The sequence below is a fragment of the Hermetia illucens genome, chromosome 5 (genome assembly GCF_905115235.1).
Source record: "Hermetia illucens chromosome 5, iHerIll2.2.curated.20191125, whole genome shotgun sequence".
Lineage (NCBI taxonomy): Eukaryota > Metazoa > Arthropoda > Insecta > Diptera > Stratiomyidae > Hermetia > Hermetia illucens.
Genome location: NC_051853.1, coordinates 51,971,948 through 51,996,765, shown reverse-complemented (window position 1 = coordinate 51,996,765; position 24,818 = coordinate 51,971,948). Strand labels below are relative to the sequence as shown.

The 24,818-nt window shown below is 42.5% G+C and overlaps 1 protein-coding gene across 1 annotated transcript in view; it reads right to left on the bottom strand.

Annotated features, from left to right (window-relative positions):
- Positions 1-16,962: 16,962 nt before the first annotated feature.
- Positions 16,963-24,818, bottom strand: part of LOC119657775 (neural cell adhesion molecule 2) — a 641,753-nt gene continuing 633,897 nt past the window's right edge. Inside the window, exon 20 of the mRNA XM_038064845.1 lies at positions 16,963-17,610. Coding sequence (XP_037920773.1) covers positions 17,407-17,610 — 204 coding nt within the window. The 3' untranslated portion in view covers positions 16,963-17,406. The remainder of the gene's footprint in view (positions 17,611-24,818) is intronic.

Below are 24,818 nucleotides of genomic sequence, written 5' to 3'. Positions count from 1 at the left end.
CTATCGCATTAGCATAGCCAACGGCGGGTCTCCTGGCTCTGGCCCTACACCTGGCTGCCCCAAGATTTTCCCCCTCTTTGGACTGGGTTTAGGTTAAAGGAGCACGAGCTGATTTAAGTTGTCTGCTTCTTCTGGTCTTAGGCCTTCCTTCAAGTAGAGCAGATACGGGTGTTACAGAGGCCTGTCTCCTTCCTGACGTCCGATGTGGTGACCTCAAACGTACCGCCGCTCGTTTATGCTTTTTGAGTGGGAACCTTTATTGATTGCATTTCTGGCAGCAGGCCAATATTGACGTTGGTTCCACTGCTTGACTTTCCCACATTTCCTTTCCAGGGACTTAGGGCCGCCTTCAAAGGAGTTCGGTCTGGATCCATTGATTTCAAAGGCATATGCTGGAGTTGGAATGCTACAATTCCTCCTCGTGAAAGAGAGAACAAAGGAAGTAAAAACATTTCTCCAAATACGTACCAAATCGATTCAATCAATTATGGAAACCACATATAATCTTCCCACTTATTCTACATCATCCAGCCGTGGATCTTTCTCTCTGACACCCACGCCACTCATACGCCTCATTAAGTTTATTGTATTTGTAAATCGATTTGAAACAAATAAATTCTCTCCTAGGGAAATTCGCTTTTACGTAAAATCGATCCTTCCATGTAGTCCCCCAGTGATAAAGATATGAAATTTCTCCATTGCTTTCTCTTCCGATTGCATTTGCATATATATGTTCGGTGTCTGCATTTGCATCAACAGAATCACGTAGGATATCATGTGAGATATGAATAATCCTAGGTAAGTTTCATGCATTCCATTTCACACGCTTTCCAAGGAAATCCCAATGTCTCCTAGCAATTTTCTCGATGCACAATACTCCTGTGTAGTAATTTTCTGGAATTTTATAATTTTTGAAAGGAATAAACTGGGAGCGGTGCAGGAACTTCGTGAAATTTCGATCCATATATTCGCTGCAAGGATTACCGTTTGGAGCTCGGGTACTGCAGGAGTGTCTGCTGATGATATTATGCACCTATTGGGACGAAAGTATGTTTTCAAACGGTTGGTTCAATTAGTCGGGTTTCTAGTTCCTCAGTTTGAAATCGTAATTTCACAGTTCCTTGATCCATCCAAAGAGATTTGCTACGGAAATTTTCTGTTCTCTCTGAAAATCGGTGAAAATTTTCCCTTCCCCTCCCGTGGCGTGAAGCTTCCTGAAGAGTTTAAATGAATGGATGCATTCCAAATGTCATACAGGATGAAATTGATTGACTGGATGCTATCAGATACTTCTCAGTATTATGGCGAGATCAAGTTCGAAGGCCTTGAAACTCAGCTCTCATAATGCGTACACTTCGAATTCGAATTGACAAATATAAGAATTCCAAGGAAGTCCATCTCAAAATGAGCAGCAGCTCACTCCCTCCGAAGGCTCGTTATTCATTCCTGTGAATATTTCATTTTCCCATCAATTGTAAAAATGGAAACTCTGCACATTCCTCCAGTCACACCACAAGCATATCGCCGTGTCCTTATAGAATTCGAAATTAAAAATGAACTGCACAGAAAACTTTGCCTGTTGAGAAAACATTTTTTGGTGCTAAAAAGAAAATTCCGCATTATAAATTATTTAGGGATGTTATATTAAAGAAAATCATATTACGACATGGGAACTTCAGTTCGTCAACACTTCATCATAGTCGCAGCCAGCTAACGACGTCGGCACCACACACAACCTACGGACGACATTTTCCGAGAAGTGGGAAAAAATCTAGCCTTCGTCGCTGATAATGTATATTTAAATAAAAAAGTTGTAAAGAAAAGCGGAAAGACACGGATAACTCAATCAGGCCTATTAACATATAAAGTGGTTTCTGTTATGCTTTCGATGTTTTTATCGTTTTCTACATGTAAATTTGATTCGACACTTTACCGCAGTGTAGTCGCATCCATCACAGTCTTTGCATGTAGCCCGCCCCGATCGCGCTCCGTCCTTGATATGGTGACTTCGTACAAGCACCCTCCTCGGGAGAATACGTTCGTCACTTGCTGTCGATTTAATCCGTACTCCAGCAGAGAATTTTCCCGGGATTCAGGACCGCAAAAGAATGAGATTACTTCATCCACCGAACACCGATAACGCTTGGCTTCCCCCTCCCTTGTACGTTGCTGCCACCAAAGGAAAATGTAAATATAGTCCTGGCGAGGAGGAAACCAAGGCGGGAGCCTGTGAAATCCTGGCAGAGACGATTTTCACAGAAATGTACTGAGCCGACAAATTAAGGGACATTGTGCCATTTTGTAATGATTCGTAGTTTGATTTCGACGGAATACGTGGGAGATATTGCTTATCTCGAAGTGAAATAAAATTGTACACGACAAAAGCCAGAGTTCGGGATAGATAAATCATGTTCATCTGGATGAATCTTTCATTTTCATAGAAATGAAATTGGGAATTTCACCGAAAGATGGAAAAGCCGCCTAAAAATCCACCATGGGAGAATCGTTAATGTTTGCGGGGGTCAAATGAAGTTGTCGATTGGATTAAGTATGATGGGATTTTCACGGAAAAATGGAAAAATTTTTCATTTCGGTCATTTCTCGGTTTGTGATTTGAATTCGTGTTATTGGGCTTTGCTTCAAAAGAGGATTGTGTCTTTTCAATTTTACTAAGTTATTTATCAAATGTTGTTAAAGGAATTAATCCGGACTTATCTATACAAAATTCCCAACAAGCCCTAGCATATCACAAGCAACAAACAGTGAGAATTGACTCAAAATAAGATAAGTCTCTTCCAAATTACTATAATATAATTAAAAAAATGTCTAGATTAGTTTGAATCCAAGAATTACAATAGATCAATTAAAGCCAACATCAACGTGTTCAAAAATGCATTGTGACAGTTGCAATTATTGTAAGGCGCCAAGTTGAACTTCCAGAAATCTTGCATTTGCCTTACTTGTGGAAACTTTATGGTTACCCAATACCTTAACTTACGTGAACAGTTCACCGAAATTGGCGTGAAATTTTCATTCTTTCTAGGGGGGGTGCTGCTTACCAGCATACGGCAAAATAGTAATTTAACTAATCAGCGACATAATAATTCCGTTCTATTCATTCGGGATCAGGTAGTAAATAGTGAATACATATATATCCTTGCCTTCACCATTGGTAGGGCATAACGAGTCAACCACACCGGTCGCGGATACCTGAATTGCGCTTTAATTCCCCTCACGACCTCCCGAGACGCTCGAACTCGTCCTCTACTGTTCTGCGCCACTCGTCGGCCATCTTGGGAGAGTGGATTATATTGCATTACAGGCTACGTCGCCCCTCCTTAATATGTCACCTATCCACCGCCTCTTTCGTCTTCCAATCGCAGCGTGTACAAATGCCAGGTCTGTAATCCGACCAAGCTCTTCGTTTGAGACAGTGTCTGGCTCGCGTACTGCCATGATACGACGTAGACAAGTAGTGACGAAAATTCGAAGCTTTAGAATAAAAGTGGAGTTCTCTTTCCATGTGTCTCTCCCATATAGCAACACGGAAAGAACACTAGCGCAGAATAGTCTTAACTTAATCTTGGGTTTAAGATAACTGTATTTCCAGATTTTAGACAGGGCAGCGAGAGCGGATCTAGGAGCCAACATCCAATTCGATGCCTTAGTCAGCAGGAACCACGCTTCCTAGATATAGAATTGGATCAATGCCTTCAACGTTCGCCTATTAATGCATGTAGGGAGAATACGATAATAAAGATGGCATCGCCCATTGAATTCCTTCAAATCCTCTAGATAAGGCAGCATGGCGAATGTCACCGATAACAAAAAGAAATAAAATCGGTGGGAGAAAGCACCTCTGGTGGACTCCGCTTTGTACCTCAAAACCGACCGAGATTTTACCTCTGTGCAACACGTGTCATGTTGCGCCACCATGAGTTGCTCTAATAATAGCTGTTAATTTTAGTTTCTCTGGAATCCCTCTCCTGCGTAAAGCAAATACACTCCCTGTAACTTTCTCGAAGTCAATGAAGAGCAGGGGAACCGAAGATTCAAAGTTCGCATACTATTTCAGAATGATCCCTGGGGTATTGATGTGGTCAATGCAGGAGGTTTTAGAGCGGAAACCAGCCTTTTGTCGATCAAGCTTTCGGGATGTTCCTCGATGCGCTCCAGGATCATTTAAGCTATTAACTTTCCGAGGGCAGAGAGCAGATACCCTCCCTTCACCAATTGTCACACTCAAAACCGGGTACCCTTATTCAGATTTCGACGATCATCCCCTTCTTCCACATTCTGGAAAATTCTCGGATTCCTAAGATTTCCGAACAAGTGGAAGCAGCAGATTTGTACATAGTAACTGCTTCTGCAATGAAGATCTTGAAGCCCAGCGGCTCTATCCCATTTGAGCGCATTGAGGGCTGAAAGGATTTCTGTTGTGTTTGGAGGAAGACTCCATATCTGCATATTACGATGACTAATAATTTCATCTACAAGACGAGGAACCTCATCCGTCGAGATGCGGTTAAGAACCGTGGTGAAGTGTTCTCTCTACCTCTTCAGCTGGTGGTCATCTTGAATGCGAAGTCGACCGCTAACATCCGTCATCGAAAAATTTGCGACTACCTGCAAGTTCTTTCATGATGCGGTAAACACTTTTAAAATCATTGCGAAGAAGAACATCTATGACCAGCGCAATAGCAAATTCTCTTTTGTCATGTCGCACACTACGTTGAAATATTCTAGATTTGTCTTGGTATCGATGTTTGAACGAGTCACTACCGCTATCATTTGCAGCGCCCAGTAGAGCTTTCAACATCCCTGCGTTAATCGATCTCCTTCCACACGATTTCACAGTCAGTCACATTCTATGGCGCCCTTTTTGGAAGTAGCCGACGACATATGTAGCCCCTGTGCGTTGTCGGGTCAGTTGAAATCAAACTGACTTTATGGGAGGCTCTGTGTTCGAACAATGCGCTATTGGTGGCTAGCGATGGCACTTTCAGAAATCCACAAACCGCCCACCATTACCATTATGGTCGCCAAGACCGTGTTTCTTCAACACATGTCCGAGCAAAGTGCTGTCAGATACCACGTTATCATTCAGATCACTTATGACCATCACAATATCACCTTTAGGAAGCTTCCCCTGAGTATCATTTAGTTGCTCATAGAAAGCATCTTTCTCCAATATATCGGATCCTTAATCTGCACCGGAATCTTAAAAGTTTGACAAAAACCGACTCCCTTGTGAAGAGTGCGGTAGCCGTCAAGAACAACCCCACCTCAGATTCGCTTCTGCTATCCTTAGACTTTCCAGAGTACAAAAGCACATCACCATTAGAGTGATAGGTGGGGAGGAGTACCCTCCAGAGTCCCACCATCTTACTTGGCTCAGGCTCATAATGTCCAGGTTATATCGTTGGAATTCCTGCTCAAGTTAGAGAACCCGAAGGACTGTTTGTTACAATTTGTTCCTTTTTCGGTGCGGGAGGCTCGCCTTCATCCTCCTCCGTCTGTAGCTTTTCGTTAAGATAGAGCTCCCAGCAATCACCACGTTGAGGTGGAGTTAGGATTTGGTAGCAGAGTTATTGGTGTTGGAACAGTAGGCGTTTCCCAGGCTTTATGCTCCATCGTAGGTACTAATCCAGGTTTCGCCCTGCGACCTATACTACCCTTTGACCACCAGCTTCTTTCAGCTCGGATACGATGTACTGGAGGGAAAGCTTGATTCATGAGATTATGGCCTCGATGGAATTCACTCTCCGATTGGTAATTTTAACTGTGGATGAAGTCGCGGATGAAGTTTTCAGCAAGGCCAATCCAGAAAGGCAAGACAAAATATATGGTGGCAACGTCAGCACCGAAAACGAACCAGTCAACAACATCAAACCGCACTGGTCAAACGGGAAGAATAAAGATAGGCGAATACAACTTTGAGAGCGTTGATAATTTCTCCTATCTAGGGTCGAAAATCAGAATTGATAGCAGCTATGATGAGGAAATCCACGCACGGTTGTTGTCAGCCAGCAGAACCTATTTCAGCTTACAAAAACTGTTCCGCTCGAAAAGTCTCACCATAGGGTCAAAGCTGTTACTATACAATACTATGATCTTGCCAATCCTCATGTATTCCTCGGAGACTTGAGTTACGGTGGGCGGGTCACTTAATCCGTATGGATGAGGATGATCCCGCCCGGAAAGTCTATAAGGGCAATATCTATGGCAGAAAAAGAAGACGAGGCAGACCCTGCCTAAGATGGAACGATGGCGTAGGCTAGGACGCCAGCCAGCTTTTAGGCGTATCGAATTGGTGCACCCCGGCGCAAAACCGGGATGTCTGGAGTTCCTTATTAAGGCAGGCCTAGACCGGATACCGGTTGTTTGGTATATTTTGTCTTGCCTTCATTGATGTGCAACCCAAGATCTCGCGCCGCCTGCTCGATCTGGATGAAAGCAGTTTGTACGTCTCGGGTGATTCTTCCCATGATGTCGATATCGTCAGAATAGGCCGGTAATTGGGTGGGCTTAAAGAGGATCGTACCCCTCGCATTTACCTCAGCATCACGGATCACTTTCTCGAGCGCCAGGTTAAAGAGGACGCATGATAGGGCATCCCCTTGTCGTAGACCGTTGTTGATGTCGAATGGTCTTGAGAGTGATCCTGCTGCTTTTATCTGGCCTCGCACATTAGTCAAGGTCAGCCTAGTCAGTCTTATTAGCTTCGTAGGGATACCGAATTCTCTCATGGACATGTACAGTTTTACTTACCCTGTCTATGCTGTCATGGGCGGCTTTAAAGTCGATGAAAAGTTAGTGCAGCTGATGTCCATATTCCAACAGTTTTTCCATCGCTTGTCGCAGAGAGAAAATCTGATCTGTTGCTGATTTGCCTGGAGTGAAGCCTCTTCGGTATGGGCCAATGATGTTCTGGGCGTATGGGGCTATCCGGCCTAGCAAGATAGAGGAGAATATCTTATAGATGGTACTCAGCAACGTGAAACCTCTATAATTGCTGCACTGTGTGATATCTCCCTTTTTATGTATGAGACAGATAATGCCTCGTTGCCAATCGTCAGGCATTGATTCGCTGTTCCATACCTTGAGCACAAGTTGATGAACCACTTGGTGTAATTGGTTGCCTCCATATTTAACCAATTCGGCTGTAATTCCATCGGCTCCTGGCGACTTATGATTTTTTAGCCGATGAATTACACGGACTGTTTCTCCTAAACTTGGTGGTGGCAGTATTTATCCGTCGTCTTCAGTTGGCGGGACCTCCAACTCGCCGATGTTCTGGTTGTTCAGTAGTTCATCAAAGTACTCAACCCATCGCTCCAATATGCCCATTCTTTTCGAAATCAGATTCCCCTCTTTGTCTCGGCAGGATGAACATCGAGGTGTATAAGGCTTCATCCTGCTGACTTGTTGGTAAAACTTGCGCGCCTGGTGCTGTTGCTCCCTGTATTTTTGAGTTCACAGACTTGTTGGTTCTTCCAGGCTTCCCTTTCCGTCTGTTAAGTCGCTTCTCCGCTCGACGTCTTTGCGCGTATCCGCATTCTTTGAGAATGCAACATTACTCGGTATGCGGCATTCTTCCGTTCTATTGCTAGCTTACATTCATCGTGAAACCAGCCGTTCCGACTCCTTTTGCGGCTGGGGTCAAATATTTTTGTGGCCGTATCCATGATAACGTTCTTCAGGTGATTGTGAATATCATTTGTTGATGCTTCATCCCCAGGTCCACTGTTGACTGCGGTTATTGCGGGATCCATTTCCCTCTTATTGGTATCGGGGAGGGCTGTGTTGTGGATGGCCTCAGTGTTAACTCTCACCTGATTGTCAGAGGGGATTCTAGGTGGTATTGTTATTCGAGCTCAGAGCACCATGCCAACGGGATAGTGATCCGAGTCTATATTGATCCCCCTATATGTTCTGACATTCATCAAGGCTGAGAGGTGGCGGCGTTCGATCAGCACGTGGTCAATTCGGTTGAAAGTGGTCCCGTCTGGAGAGGCCCACATATGTTTGTGTACCGCTTTCCGCGCAAACCAGGTACTTCCAAGGTTCGTTCTACTGCCTTGTAGAAGGTATCCTTCTCCGACTCTGCAGTCTCCTCTTTAAGGGCGTGAATGTTAATGAGGCTTATATTTCTAAACTTGCCTCGCAAGCGCAGAGTGTATGGCCGTTCGCTTATGTTTTCAAAGCCGATAACAGCAGATTTCATTTTTTTGCTGACTAACAAACCTACTCCCAGCACATGGTTTACTGGATGACCACTATAATATATTGTGTAGTGGCTCTTCTCCAGGAAACCGCTCCCTGTCCAACGCATCTCCTGTAACACTGTTACATCAGCCCTATATTGGGACAGGGTATCGGCTAGCTGCTCATCAGCTTCATCTCTGTACAGGGAGCGCACGGTCCATGAGAAAATGCACAAAGCGTTATTCCGTTGTCGTTGCCGGATTCATCGTTGTATAATCCGTCCAGTCCGAGGCTCCTGTTGTGGCTTCGTAACAAGTTGTTTTCTGTGTAGGGTTGCCACCCTTACCCCACCCCCAACCTGGAGGACCAGTTGGTACAATTTGTCCCGTTTTTAGGCGCGGGAGACTCGCCTTCTCCGTCTGCAGCTATTCGTTAAGAAAGAGCTCCCAGCGGTCACCACGTGGAGGTTATAGCCATTATTACCGCGTTCACGTTCAATGTCGCAGCTTTTGGCACCAGACCATCGGGTTTCCTGCAGAGCGCAGATATCAATGCGCCCTTTCCGAAGGGCTCTTGAGAGTTCCTCGGTCTTTCCAGTTAGGGTGCCAACATTTAGCGTGCAGACACGTATTTGTTTTGTTTGTTTTGCTCGGACTAACTCGCTTACGTCCTGACGCCGTCCATGCGCCAAGAACCCTTGCCCATTTCTCGACTGGACCGGGGCCCGTCCTGCCACTCGACTGAGGTGGACGCCCTAGCGTTTCTCCGAGGCTTGTGACCCAATCCGATTATCATGTTTGTAACGACATTGTATGCATTTTCTTGGTCGCCCGGTCGCGGGACCTGTCACCAAGAGAGATCAGGTAGGATTTAGCATAGTGGAATAACTCCAACTATACTCTATTTATCTCTTTCCCTGATCTCAGCATTTTATTTTTGTTTTACTGAGGATAGAACAGAATACGTTGACTCAAACCGTCCTCCTTTACTTGGGCTTGGGATAGGCATACTATGTCAACGGCATGGCGGAGTTTGATCAAACTTTGGAATAACATACTTCATACTAGAAAAATTGTTATATCCCCTTTTTCATGTATGGGGACCCCCCCCCCCCTCTTCACATAAAGGTGTCACTCACTACATATCTGGGCGCTCGCAGGTTCCACCTTCTCACCAAATTTCGTGTCAATCGGTATAGTCGTTTCTGAGAAAAGTGCGTGTGGCAGACAGACAGTTGGCGAACCTTTGCCAGTGTTATTATTATTATCATTCATTATTTTTTCCTTGGCGAGCGCAATGCTGACCACATTGCCTCCTAGTGTACCGTTACGGTCTTGAATGAAGTGCTCTAACACACTTCAAGGCCCTGATCCAATATGGTTTGTTGTGCCAACGATTATTATTATTATTTTTTCCTTATATTAAAAATCACATTCCCAAACAATGCATTATTTTCCTATTCCTTAATAGCCACGACTATCGATTCAGCTTTACTTTCCGACTCCAAAATTACTCGGGCTGATAAGCTTTCCTCAAAGAAATTTAAATCCCCGAAAATTGCCATTCGAAAAAATGTTACAACCTGAGCACCGTCAGCTCCAATGATGGGGCTGAAATCTGAAACTAACTGAAAAGCACCTAAATTAATTTAGAGCTTGCACAAATTATCACGGTAATGATGTATTTTCCATCGGAGCGAAATTGACTAACTACCTTTACTTGAGCAATTACAAGTTCATTATGGTCTTTCAAATGTCGGATTTTCACTCAACTAAAACCATCATCACCGGGGGTAATTTTCTATTTCCCATTTCCCGACATTTCTTAATTTTCTATTCACTCCCAGTCGTCCTGCGAAAAGTCGAACACCATGAATTCCTAATCAGACAGCTTCGTTAATCGAATTAGACAACAACCAGTCATTAGCATTACAGTTTGGGAGTATCCTTGCTACCCGGGCCGGGGTGTTCATTTTCAAGAGACATTTCGAAGGAAACGGAGTCTTTAAAATACATAGATATTTGCGTGGATAGATGTGTAAGTACGACGGTCTAATTTTCAACTGGAAAATTCGAGAAAACGATAAGATGGAGCTTCTTCAGGGAAATATGTCGACGCTTAGCTATAAGCGATAAATAAATCTGCATAATGTTCCTGCTTGAACTTGTGAAATGTATAATTAAAGGGGAGAATTTATTGAGCCGTTCTGTGTTGGAGAGTTCCTCGAGGCAGCGAATAATAGGATTCAAATCGAAATGGCCTTATTCGATAATAAGCCATGAGCATTTGCATGACAATGGAAGAACACTTTCCGTCCAATTTTTTCACTACGTTAGCTCTTTCATAGCTGGATGCAATTCAAGTAGACTATAAATGTTAGGTAGCCTCTTTTGTGCTATATTCCTACATTAATCTTTTATATTAGCCTTGCTGATGAAAGGGTGCATAGGTATATAGGTACATAGGGTACGAAACGGTTGTAAGGGTTGTTACGTGTCAAACGTGCATATACTATGAATACTATGAACCCTAACTCACAGGGCTAAACTAAAAACTGCTGGCAAATAATTTCAGAGAAGATCACATGTGGAGTGGAAAATGTCAACTCGTCAAATTTTATGTTGGCAACAAACGAAGAGTGAGACCAAAAGGGCTTAAATTCTCAGCGACCGTGATTGCCTTCAACATTTGATGGGTATTCGGAGTAAGCGTTCCTGATTATTGTTTTTGTCAGAAAACGTAGGGCTTCAAAGGTGGCCGGAACATTCTTCACCGAAACGGGTGGTTTGCATGAATTTGTAGTGAGGATCTATCAGGTTATCTACGTAGCCTATGACACAAGGTAAAAACAAAGCAAAAAGGAAGCTTTTCCAAGAAGTCATAAAATGCTTACAGCCTGGCTGCAAGATAAATTTTGGAAAACTCATCCAGTCAACTGAGTCAACAAATTTATATAGAGTCAGGAAATCGCCTCCAGGGAAATTGAATTTCAACCCTAGTGTAGTGTAATGTAGGTTGCTGAAGGGACGCTGGACACCAGCTTTAAAACAGGCCGAGTTACTGGGAGATGATAAGACAATTGTGAGATATGTTGGTTATTAAGGTTCTGACGGAATATTGCTTCACGCTTTAGTGCAACCTGGATTGAGTGGCGGTCCGTCATGGACGTACCAGCGAACGTCGCAAATCTAGCAAATTTAAAGCAAACTCGTCCGTCCTATCGCCTTCTAGGGTTCTGATTGTTGGCCGACTATAAAAGACAATGAACGGTGTTTAGCGGTAATGGAGACGAAGATGTGTTGCGTTGGACTAGTGGCGTGACACGGGTTGATCACATCCGAAATGGGGATATCCGCGATCGATAAGGGGTTGCACGGATCGCGAATGAGGCGTCTTCGAGGCTATGGTCATATAATTTACGCTAACGAGAATTCACTCGCTAGAATTTGTCTGAACATCGAACCCGATGGTAAGTGACCAGGAAGCCTATCGAAGCAACGATGGTTGAATACACTAGATGGTGAGTTGAAAGCCTTGTGACTGCATCCAGATCAAGCCTTTGATAGAACAAAATGGCACAGCCGATCACGACGAGCCGACCCCATTTGCACGAGTGCCGGTTACTGCCCCAGAACGTGTATAAGGTTTCATCATACTCCACTCAGAACCTGCAGGAAGTTTTCGTAGACATCCCTAATTTCCCTGGGTGATATTTTAGCCGGAAGTGACCATTGATAATTCCCACTATGATTCGGAGGTTCTTCTTGGTGAGATTTAAACAACCTTTTGTGCACTTGGGTTCGTATATCCCAATAAGTATTCTGGACTGCTACATCCCTGGTAGACCTGCCTAGTATGGTTCCTTCAACCATTCCTCTTCATTTTTTAACGTCATGGCCATGAACCTGTTTCCAATTCCACAGAATGATTGCAAGGCATTCCCATACCAGTTTATAATTCGCCTGGTTGAACTTAAATGCTTTTATTGCTGCTTGGCTGTCGGTGAGAATAGCAGTTCCGTTTGAAAATAAATTAGTTGCTGGTTTAAGCGGTCCGTCAAAGCCACGCTCTCCCAGTTTGCCTTGTTACTCCAACGTGTTTCAAACTTCTTATTAAAGTGAAACCTTGTTGTCATTATATCCCCTGGTATCAATAATTCAGGATACCGCCTAGGAAGGCTATTAATCTTCCTTCGATTTAGGTGGCTCCCCGCTTGACTGATACTCCGGGCCATCCTGAGGATTACTCTCCTTACCTGCATCTGTATACACAGATGGAGAAGGGTTAATCTCAGAAGGACTCCAGGGGTGCCGTTAGGGAAGTTCACATTGCTCCACTAATACCCACGAAAACCAGTTTTTGGAGTTTGTGTAACTCCCTGGCTTGCGTGCTGAGTTCAGTCGTTTCTGCCCAGATTACTGGCCTATAGGTTATCATTAGCCTTAATGCAGTGTATATCCAAACTAGTATCTTCGAGGTGCAGCCCCATTTTTTTCCAGCCTTGAACCTGCAAGTCATTAGAGACCTCGTACCTCCGACAAGTTTCTCCCACATGCGTCTTCCAGAGTAATTTTTAATCTAGTGTAATTCCTAAATATTTCATCTCTGTTTCTCGTCTCACCGCCATTCCATGTATCTTTATGGTTCTCATCATAATCAAGTTTGATTTGTCAACTTCGTAGAAAAGAAGAAGACAAAATAAAGGGAAAAGGAATAAGAAAGCTTCTCCTTTGTGTTAGAGCACTCAAGACCGTAACGGTACACTACAGAACACTGTAGGAGGCAATCTGGTCAGCATCACGCTCGCCCGAGATTATTACTCTGATTTGACTCAGGTACTCATTCACAGCTGAGTCGACTGGGATCACACGAAAAAAAAACTTGTTACGAAGCCACAGCAGGAACCGCGGACTGGATAGATTTTACAACGACAAACCCAGCAACGAAAAAGGAATAACGATTTGCGCATTTTCTCATGAAACGTGCGCTCCCTGTAAAGAAATGGAGCTGCCAAGCAGCTAGCCGATACCCTGTCCCAATATAAGGCGGATGAAACAGCGTTACAGGGGATGCGTTGGACAGGGACCGGGTTTTCTGGAGAAGAGTCGCTACACCATATATTATAGTGGCCATCCAGAAAATCATGTGCTCGGAGTAGGTTCCTTAGTCAGCCAAAAAATGAAACCCGCTGTTATCTTCTTTGAAAACGTAAGCGAACGGCTATACACTCTGCGTTTGCGAGGCAAATTTTGAAATATTAGCCTCATTAACGTTCACGCCCCCACAGATGAGACTGTAGAGTCGGAGCAAGATAACTTCTACGCGGCAGTAGAACGAACCCTCGAAGCCTGTCCCGGATATGATATCAAAATCTCACTCGGAGATTTTAACAGCCAAGTAGGGAAGGAGCCCGTATTCAGGCGATACGTTGGCTCCCATAGCTTACACCAAAATACAAATGATAACGGACTGCGGATCATTCAATTTGCAGCATCACACGAAATGGTTGTTGGAAGTACCTGGTTTGCGCGGAAAGCGGTCCATAAACAAACGCGGGCCTCTCCAGACGGGACCACTTTCAACCAAATTGACCACGAGCTTATCGAACACCGTCAACTTTCAGCCTTGATGAATGTCAGAACATATAGGGGGGCCAATATAGACTCGGATCATTATCTCGTTGGCATAGTACTCGGAGCTTGAATAACAACAACACCCAGAATACCCTCTGACAATCAGGTGAGAGTAAATACTGAAGCCATTCACAACACAGCCTTCCACAACGCCTATAAGGGCGAAATAGATGCGCAATAACCGCAGTCAACAGAGATCCTGGGGATGAAGCATCAATAAATGATCTTCACAACCACCTGAAGAACGTTATCATTGATACGGAAACAAAGATACTTGGCCTCAGCAGCAAGAAAAGTCGAAACGGTTGGTTTGACGATGAATGTAAGTTAGCAACGGAACGGAAGAATGCTGCATATCGAGTAATGTTGCATTCTCAAAGAACGCGAGTACGCGCAAAGATGTCGAGCGGAGAAGCGACTTCACAGACGGAAAGAAGATGCCTGGGAGAACCAACAAGTCTGAGAATTAGAGAAGTGCAGCGAGCAACCGCACCAGGCGTGCAAGTTTTACCAACAAGTCAGCGGGATAAAGCCTTATACACCTCGATGCTGATCCTGCCGAGACAAAGAGGGAAATCTGATTTCCGACAGAATGGGTACATTGGAGCCATGGGTTGAGTACTTTGATGAACTACTGGACCACCAGAACAACGGCGTATCTTTAACCTGGCCCTTGAGAGATGTGATCCGTGATGCTGAGGTAAATGAAAAAGGTATGATGCTCTTTAAGTCCACCCAACTACTAGCCTATACTGACGATATCGACATCATGGGAAGAACCACCCGAGACGTACAAACTGCCTTTATCCAGATCGAGCAGGTGGCGCGAGCTCTTGTGCTGCACATCAATGAAGGCAAAACAAAATATATGGTGGCAATGTCAGCACCAAAAACAAACCAACCAACAACATCAAATTGCACTGGTCAAACGGGAAGAATAAAGATAGGAGACTACAACTTTGAGACCGCTGATAATTTCTCCTATCTAGGGTCGAAAATCACAACCGATAATACTTACGATGTTGAAATCAGAGCCAATTTCAGATTACAAAGACTGTTCCGCTCGATATGTCTCACCATAGGGTCAAAGCTCTTACTGTACAAGACTATGATGTTGCCAATCCTCATGTATTCCTCGAAAACTTGGGTTCTTAGCAAGAAAAATTGCTAATTCTTGGCCGCGTTCGAGAGAAGAATCATCCAAAGAATTTTTGGCCCCCTACATGAGGATGGACGATTCCGTAGCCTACATAACGACAAAATCCATGAGCGATACAGTGACCGTCCAGTTGTGGACAAAATCCGGCTCAATAGGTTACGGTGGGCGGGTCACTTAATCCGTATGAATGAGGATGATCCATCCCAAAAAGTCTATAAGGGCAATGTCTATGATAGAAAAATAAGACGAGGCAGACCCTGTCTGAGATGGAAAAATGGCGTAGGTCAGGATACCAGACAGCTTTTAGGGATATCGAATCGGTAGACTTCGGGATAAAACCGGGGTGTCTGGAGTTCCTTATTAAGGCAGCCCTAGACCGGGTATCAGTTGTTGCGTCGTTGATGATGATGTGGATGATTTTCGCAACATTAATAGGCGTATAGGTAGGGCAATTATCGTTGCGATGTGAAAGGAGATTGCCGAGAAAGCTTCGCCATACCTCTCTACCACTTTTAGCACCCACATAGGTGAAAGAGGGTGGAGGAGCACACGCTAGCCCCCCTCTTTAACCTCCCTTGCCCAACGATTATCGTATTACCTACAAGTTTATCCGTAAAACGAAAATAACCCCTCTTCGGAGCGCCATAACCTTTGAACGTTGGATGGCTGCCACAATTCTTTGATGATGATAGAAAGGAGGGGCCTTATTCTTCCCTTTACGCACCCTCTTTATATCCTCTTCCTGCGGAGATATCGCTGACAAATCAAACTCTACCGTGCTGATAGTAAAATACTGCCTATTTGAGGCGTGATTGCTTTTTGAGGAGAGATGACTGCTGCGATTTTTCAACAAGCTTCGTCAGAAAAAATCTCCCACCTCTCCATTCATACTCGTCTTTCCAGCTGGGGGATGGAGGTCAAGGTTAAACTTTACCGTTTTAACTTGTGAATAGCCCCAATTTAGGGTGCCATCATTTTTTAAACGGGGATAGTCACCTCAATTTTTTATTTTTTAATGGAGTTAGGGAGCGGGTACTTCTGCTTCCTCTCTCGCTTACCCTTACGTTTAACTCGTAATTTCGAACCGCGAAAATAAAATACAAAATTTCTGTAAATTTCTTGGGCACATAAGAGTTGCCAATTAGCGCACCCACGGCAGTACCTCCCAAACGTCGCCGAAAGTACGTGCTTCCGCCGAGAGCATCTTCACTGTATCGAAATAAAACAGAACAGCCACCTTCTGTAAACCAGGCTAAGCGAATTGAGGCTTAATTTTGGTTACAGTATAATTCTGTTGTAATTAAAGACTTGTAAAATTCTATAGTGTGTATGACTCAAAAAGAAACCAAAGGACGGCTTCCCCTAGGAGGGAAAATTTTGAAAAATTATCAATTGGTTTTTAATAAAACGAGAACTCCGTATATATTTTTTTCAAAAAAAGAATTTTTTCATCACTTTATTTTGAAATTGATTTCAACAGTTCTTTCTTTCATATTATCAATATACAATGAAAGTACAACAACATAAATTCGAAACGAATTCGCACAACAGGTGAATTTGGTAATGTTCCATTCTGAAAACATTTTGTGGCACAAATTCTTTCTCTTACAGTAAAAAAAATCTTTTGATATTTCGCATCTTGTTCGGTTTTATGAATCTAAAAGTGAATAAATAAAGTTGTAATTGCGAATATTGGCAAAATCATAGCAGGTGATATGTATGTAAGTATGTGTATAAAATGAAGTGGAAGTAACTTGGTTTCATTGTATATGTATGTGTGGTTTGTTCATAAGTCTTTTATTTACTGATATTTTATCATTTTTGGTTTCTTTCTCTCTAGATCTCGATCTAGAAGTGAACAAAAATGTCGCCTCTTTTCTCTTTTTATTATATATTTGTTCGGTATGATATATTCTTTTTATTTAAACAAGAACACGTATAAAACCTTTCAATTTCTTTGTTTTTTTTTTAATAAAAAAAGGAAACTATATACTTTTTATATAATAACCAAATTGCAAGGATTCGATAAACTCGGCCTTATGCTAACCATTCGCTATAAATAATTTATCTCGTTTACACTTAATAATTGATATAGTTCGACTATATTAAGTTGTTATAAGGTTAGGCTTACAAAATAGATGAATTAAACTAGTTATTACTTAGTAAATAGCCTAATTGGATATGTACAACATTTATAATGAGTTTTTCATTTACTTTTCTTATTATACACAAGAAGACGCAGCTGATTTGAAATTAGCGTTCAGTTTCACAGTTTTACGTCGTCTTCCAGATTCGTTGGAGAGACTATTTGCTAGGGTACAATTATGACAATGCAGATGTCTGTCTGTATATGTAGCACTAATGGGCTTTTCAGCACACTCACACGATTACAGAGTTTTGCGCCAATTATATACAACTTTCCTGTATCCGATTCGAAGTTGTAACGACTTCGGGTCGAAACCGGTACTCACTCAAAGATGACGTAACTACTGATTGGTTATTGGGACTAAGTAGACTAACTTCCATGGGCTGGGTCAACGGTGGGTGTATTTGCCCTAATGGACTACATGTTGTGACGCCTTTGTTTCCCTTACAAAGAGTTGTATAGCTCTGGAAAGAAAAATAGAGAGTAGAAGTTAAAACTTAGTCAAACTATTAAAGAAACTTCAAGTTGTTCTCCCAAGTCTAAGGAAAGTACTAATTAGCTAATCAGACAACCAGGCCAGTCTGAATGCAGGATTATAAGTTAAATAACAGCGTAATTAAACAAACCACAAAGAGGCTTGTATATAGAAGTAAGTTTAACCCATCAACTTGAATAGCAGGATTCGCTATAAATCCTTTTCTCTGTGAATTTGGAAGGACTGAAGAATTAATTAAATTCTCAAATAGTGTTTATATCTAGATTTTCTAAGGAAGCTACATATAATCGACACTGATATGTAATGGCAATCCACACAATTGCTCAGAAATGAGATCAAGTATCAAAACCACTATAGGAGGCATCACTAGAGGCTTCATATGATATTCCGAAGCTTGTAGTTTCCTCGGCTCAGCGATCAAACAATTCATTCAATAATATGTAATAGTCCTTTATCCTCACTTTTATTCGACGCCTTTAGTTTTCCAAATTGCCCCTCTCTATTTCAGAATTACAATCCCGTCCTTCATTTAAATATAATATTTAATATTTCAAATAATTAATTTTTCTTATTTTTTTAAAACAATCCAACAACTGGCCTCTTTCCCCTAAACTTCCTAGTCCAATTTCAATTAAACAATTTCAAATTCTATTTTTTCTTTTTTTTGATAATTTTCCAATGGTTCAAGCCAGAATTGACCGGATCAACCGTTCGTTGACTTTTCTAAACTTGCCCATATTGCAAATTATTGGATGCAGGCAGGCGATTGGTCGTGATTGAAGATAATGATCAGCCGCACACTTCAACACAATAGTGTACGTTGCTGTTGACGCTAAGCCCGGCATGGACTTTTAAATTCAATATCATGGACCGGGAACGAAAATTAACGGGACCGGCTGATCGATGGACAACGGAACAGTTGGGCGGGAGAGTGGATGGTATGTAGTGAAGGGAGGTTTTGTAGCTGGAATTTTCGAATCTTATTTTATATAATTGGGGAATTCCTAATACCGTACATCAGAGAAGTTTGTGTTTTAGCATACATTCTCACATTTTTACCAAAAAGCGAGAATTAATGCGATGAGTTAGGTATGAAAAAGCATTAGTGCCCTCTGATATGACGGTAGGAGAGTAGGGGGAAGTATCAAATGCAATATGCTATTGATTTCATCACTCTTGCGAACCTAGCGTGTGCCTTAACGTTGATCAGGCAAAGGAAAAGTCAAGTAATTTACCTAATAAGTTCTGAGCTCGAAAGATGTTGATGGGTGCTAGGCGGAGTCTCACCCATAGATCACGATTTTTAGAATTTAATCTGACTATTGCATACATACTGTAATGCAGATACAAAATCTTCCGAAGCCGGGTTAGATGAAATTCAATGCGCTTCTTGGTGATAATGTCGAGCGCCCTAGGAGACAAGAAACTCCTTTGGCGACAGACGTGCAATAAAAAACCTTTAAATCTCACACTTCTAGACTGCTCTGCAAAGACTAGTCCTATGGCCGAGCGAACGCGACAAAAGTGTTTCCTTTTGAAGCAGATCAACCAGACGACTTCTGAATTCCTGTTATAAAATCAATAAAAGCAACGACTCGCAAAAAGTTTAAAGCGAGGCACTTTGGCAGCATGTTCTGAGAAACTGGAAAGCGGAAGAGAGACCTGGAGGGATGTGTCGGCTAGGCTGAACATTCTTAAAGAATGAAATGGGACTTTCATAAACTACAGAGTTGAATCAGTGCAGACTCGCTTGAAAGTACACCATTCGTGAAAACAAGTGGCAGTGGTGGCAAGTGAGAAGAAGAGAGTCGTTGAGTTGCTGAGTATTGCAAAACTAACTAGAACCCTGCGAGAGAGTAAGTAAAAAAGCAAGGACTGCACTATACTTTGAACATATCGAAGTTCGAGGCCTAAATGGTATTGATCCAATCGTTTCCAAAGGAGCAGAGAGTAATATTTAATTTAATATTTCTGTAGCATATCTTATTTAAACTGCGTACCTACCTATTAGCAGAAGGTTAACGAAGTCTTCATACAGAAATCTAGCTAAGATGACTCTTCAAACCCAAAGGTCCCAAGAGAGTGTTAAGGCAATGAAAGCAAACATGTTTCAAGTCTGGAAAGTCCCGTGAGTGGGTCTTTGATTTCTTTGTTTCCATGGTACAGAATTCAAGTATGCTATTGAAAAGATTTTTGACTGTGCATCTTCCCAAAAACTTTGTGATGTTGCCAAAGAGCATATTGTCGATAACACTATAATAATGTGAATCTATGATATGCTAGCGTAAAGAACGCTGTGTGTTGAAGTATATGTTGGTCGTCACCCGTGGGCAAAAGCAGCAAAATTATGCCCCAGGGAGGTAGTCTTTCGACGCTTTTGTGAAGTATGCTGGTCAACACATAATTTTGTCAAAGGCAAAATTTTCGCACACGTTAAATCATCTAGATCTGGAGATATGGGGAAACAGCAGACGTGAGAGGGACAAAACTTTGTAATGCCTTCTGAATCCCAAATCCTCATACCTCTACCCTGAAGAGAAGATAAAACTGAGGTAGCCCAAAAGAAAACACGGCATATACCGAGTTTCTTTACACCGATGGTTCAAGAAGGCTGAGAGAAAGACGACGGACAAATACTGCCACCATCAATTTTAGGAGAAACAGTCCGTGTAATTCATCGGCTAAAAAATCATAAGTCGCCAGGAGCCGATGGAATTACAGCCGAATTGGTTAAACATGGAGGCGACCAGTTACACCAAGTGGTTCATCAACTTGTGCTCAAGGTATGGGAAAGCGAATCAATGCCTGACGATTGGCAACGAGGCATTATCTGTCTCATACATAAAAAGGGAGATATCACACAGTGCAGCAATTATAGAGGTATCACGTTGCTGAGTCCCATCTACAAGATATTCTCCACTATCTTGCTAGGCCGGATAGCCCCATACGCCCAGAACATCATTGGCCCATACCAAAGACGCTTCACTCCAGGCAAATCAGCAACAGGTCAGATTTTGTCTCTGCGGCAAGTGATGGAAAAACTGTTGGAATATGGACAACAGTTGCACCATCTGTTCATCGAGTTTAAAGCCGCCTATGATAGCATAGCCAGGGTAAAACTATACACAGCCATGGAAGAATTCGGTATCCCGACGAAATTAATAAGACTGACTAGGGTGACCCTGACCAATGTGCGAGGCCAGATAAAAGCAGCAGGATCACTCTCAAGACCATTTGACATCAACAACGGTCTACGACAAGGGGATGCCCTATCATGCGTCCTCTTTAACCTGGCCCTCGAGAAAGTGATCCGTGATGCTGAGGTAAATGCAAGAGGTACGATCCTCTTCAAGCCCACCCAACTACTGGCCTATGCTGACGATATCGACATCATGGGAAGAACCACCCGAGACGTACAAACTGGCTTCATCCAGATCGAGCAGGCGGCGCGAGATCTTGGGCTGCACATCAATGAAGGCAAGACAAAATATATGGTGGCAACGTGAGCACCGAAAACGAATCAATCAACAACATCAAACCGCACTGGTCAAACACGAAGAAGAATAAGGATAGGAGAATAAAACTTTGAGACCGTTGACAATTTCTCCTATCTAGGGTCGAAAATCACAACCGATAACAACTACGATGATGAAATTCGCGCACGGTTGTTGTCAGCCAACAGAGCCTATTTCAGCTTACAAAGACTGTTCCGCTCGAAACGTCTCACCATAGGGTCAAAGGGTGCAAGACTATGATCTTGCCAGTCCTCATGTATTCCTCGGAAACTTGGGTTCTTAGCAAGGAAAATTGCGAACTCTTGGCCGCGTTCGAGAGAAGAATCCTCCGAAGAATTTTCGGCCCCCTACATGAGGATGGACGATTCCGTAGCCTACACAATGACGAAAACTATGAGCGATACCATGACCGGTTGTGGATAAAATCCGGCTCAATAGGTTACGGTGGGCGGGTCACTTCATCCGTATGGATGAGGATGATTCACCTGGAAAGTCTATAAGGGCAATATCTATGGTAGAAAAAGAAGACGAGGCAGAGACTGCGAGAGCGATGGCGTGGGTCAGGACGCCAGACAACTTTTAGGGATATCGAATTGGTGGACCTCGGCGCAAAACCGGGATGTCTGGAGTTCCTTATTAAGGCAGGCCTAGGCCGGATACCGGTTGTTGCGCCGTTGATGATGATGATGATGGTTCAAGAAGAGAGCTGGGTTTTCGAGCAAGAATCTGTCATCCGAATGTAAGCAAGACACGGAGTGAACTCACGGGACCAAGCCGGTATTTCTTTCTGATTTAGTTTCGCGTACGTTTTTTATAAACATTTCACATAATTCGCGAAATTATTAATTTAAGATTCTTGTGGGATCCCAATGTGAAGTACCTAATAGGATTCTCCTTTATTCCCAGTCTGCCTAGTACGGAAACTTGGCAACGCATATCGACGGGATACTTTACTTCAGCCGCATTCAGGTGCCGGTGGCCCTGCACATCTAAGACTTGTGGAGAAGCTTTGCCCTCATGACTGACCAATCCGGATGAACTTTCCAGCGTGCCTGGTGTCCATATCCATACATTGGAAAACTTTGTGATGACAATGAACAGAATAAGCTACTAGAGGAAAATGTCAGTTTTTCTAACTTGTCGAATATTCAAGGCAGGAAGACAGTGTTCTTTTCTATTCCTTTTCGAAAAAAAACTTTTTTGTAGTCGCACTTATTTCAGACCAAGCGTGCAAGGTAAATCGGAAGGACTAACGTTAACATAGTCACACCTCCCCCCCTTTTTTTTAAAAAAAACCCTAATCTCTAGAATCCGGTAGATGTCCTTCCTTTATTTGAACTCACTTCTCTATCACACTTATAAACCAAATCCACTGAGAAGATAATAACAATCTTGGATACATTTTGATTTCGATGCTCTCATGCATAAATGGTAGCGAATAAATCGCAGACTCTAAATCGATTGAGATTCATCTCCATCCCGGCAATGCTTGGCTAACGATAACATTTTTCTCGCACATCTGCTTCAAAAACTTTATTGGCAGTTTATACCCCGTAGCTGCTATCTATGCAAATGTGCTTTTGCTCCACAATCCCTCAATGTCTTTTTAATCCTTTCGTAGATTAGATGGAGAAAGGAAGCGGAGCATCAGAGTCCTAACAGCATTTGCTGAATGCACAATTAAGTAGTCAGGGCACAAACACTCCTGGAGGGCAAACATATTGCTGTATTTTTCTATTATAAATGATTTCTGTGCTCCTTTCCAGGAAAAAAATTATTATGACATTTCGCAAACGTATTTCCATGCCATCCATAAAATATCGGAAACAATAAAAACTTGGCATATCAATGTGTTGTCACGTTCCTTCAAAGGATTTTAAACGATGATAAACGACAAAATAAATAAAGAGTGAGGGCACGTAAACGCGTCTAGGCATAAATATGAATTTTCGGGGAAGTAATGGCCTCACAACTGCCACAAGAATATGAAAATATAAAGGATGGGCTCTTCATGATCGAAGTCAACTTCACCACCACCACCACTATTACCACGGCCCACTGGAACATTATATTGCACAAAATTTGAATAAAAGATATTTGGGAGAACAAAACGAACGGAAACCGCTTTCAGGGAAGGAGTGTATTCATCGGGGCCTCTTTGCCAGCTATGCTTGTATTCCTTCACAATAGTGTGTCTGTATGATATATTGACACTTTTATGCTGAAGGGTAATGTCAGGATTATACCCCAGTTCGGGCTTTTACTTAAACTTACGACCCATAAAAAATAAAAAAGATCATTTGTTTTGAGTTAGTGGCATTTTCGTGTTTATATTGCGCTTTTTTCCGCGTACAATTCAAAAGATAGCGCCGAAGAAGTGAAGGGAAAGGACATAATGCCATTCCGCAGGATACATACCCACAAAAATTATATTGTTGTCTTTATGGGATACTTAGGCGCAAGAATCTCGATGCAATGATATTCTTACTTTTTCTGTGTGTATATGCGTGGATTCATTGCTATAAAAGTTAATTAAATGATGTGATAACCTTGAAAGATACTGCGGGTTTTGATATTTTCAAATTTTAAAGGATTTTTGGAGAGAAAGTGTCTTTCTTTGCGAACATCAGAAAGCCATCTCAACTTGAGATATTACGCACACTTCAGTGCGGATAGCATAATATAAATTGGAAAAACAAATAAAGCGCTAAATTTATGTTGAGGAAAACTTACTTTCTAACTCATAAAAATTACGAAGAAACAATAAACAAAGCACATTTCGCAGGATTCGTTTCTTTTAAAATTTCTTAAAAACATTATAAGATTGCGATATTTGTTATTGGTGTCTTTTCCTCCCTCTTACCTAGCTGTAGTTGAGGCACTCAGTAAGGAGGGTCACTTTTAGGAACTAAGGGAAAACCTGAAGTTAAGTAGTAGTCAAATGGGTACAGCGGTTAACATACGGCTGTGACTGGCTGTCATGCACCCTAGACCCTGTAGTATTGATTCCTGAAAACCATACGATTCGTATGGTTCGGGCAAACATACTTTGCCGTAATCACCACCAGTCCACTATTGTCATCTATTCAATATATATTTTCAGTACCAAATGAGGATATCATTTTTAACCGTTTGTATCAACGGCTGCTTCATCTCAGTCGACTTTACGATATCTTCCTAATGTTGGTCATATTGGTGGTGATGAGACTGGGGGTTAGGAGCTTAACTTCGCAGTCATAGGACAATGACCAACTCGGGTCGGTCTAGTACTACCGTCTACTCTGAAGGGCAGAGTCACAAAGCGGACTTCAAAGTCTAGAAACTTAGAGAAAGTTGAAAACTTCAAAATCCCGGAATACTGAACATAGTCTGGGTAGTGGCCGCACAAACCTAAACTCTCTTACTAACTGCCATCCAGTACGGATGTGTTTGATACGCGCTCCTGACCACATCTGTTTTTTGCAAGCTCAACCACGTTACGCTAAGAGGGTCAGTTACCGAACGTGAAAGCGACAGTTGCAAAATGGGTTTCCACGTCACCCGTGTTTTAAATAGGATTCTGGTCGCGTACCCCACCAAAGAATTGAAATCAGGCTTCTCACAAATCGGTGTCTGCCGAAGGAAGACCTTAAAGTATGTCTAAGGAGCTTCCTGAAAATCA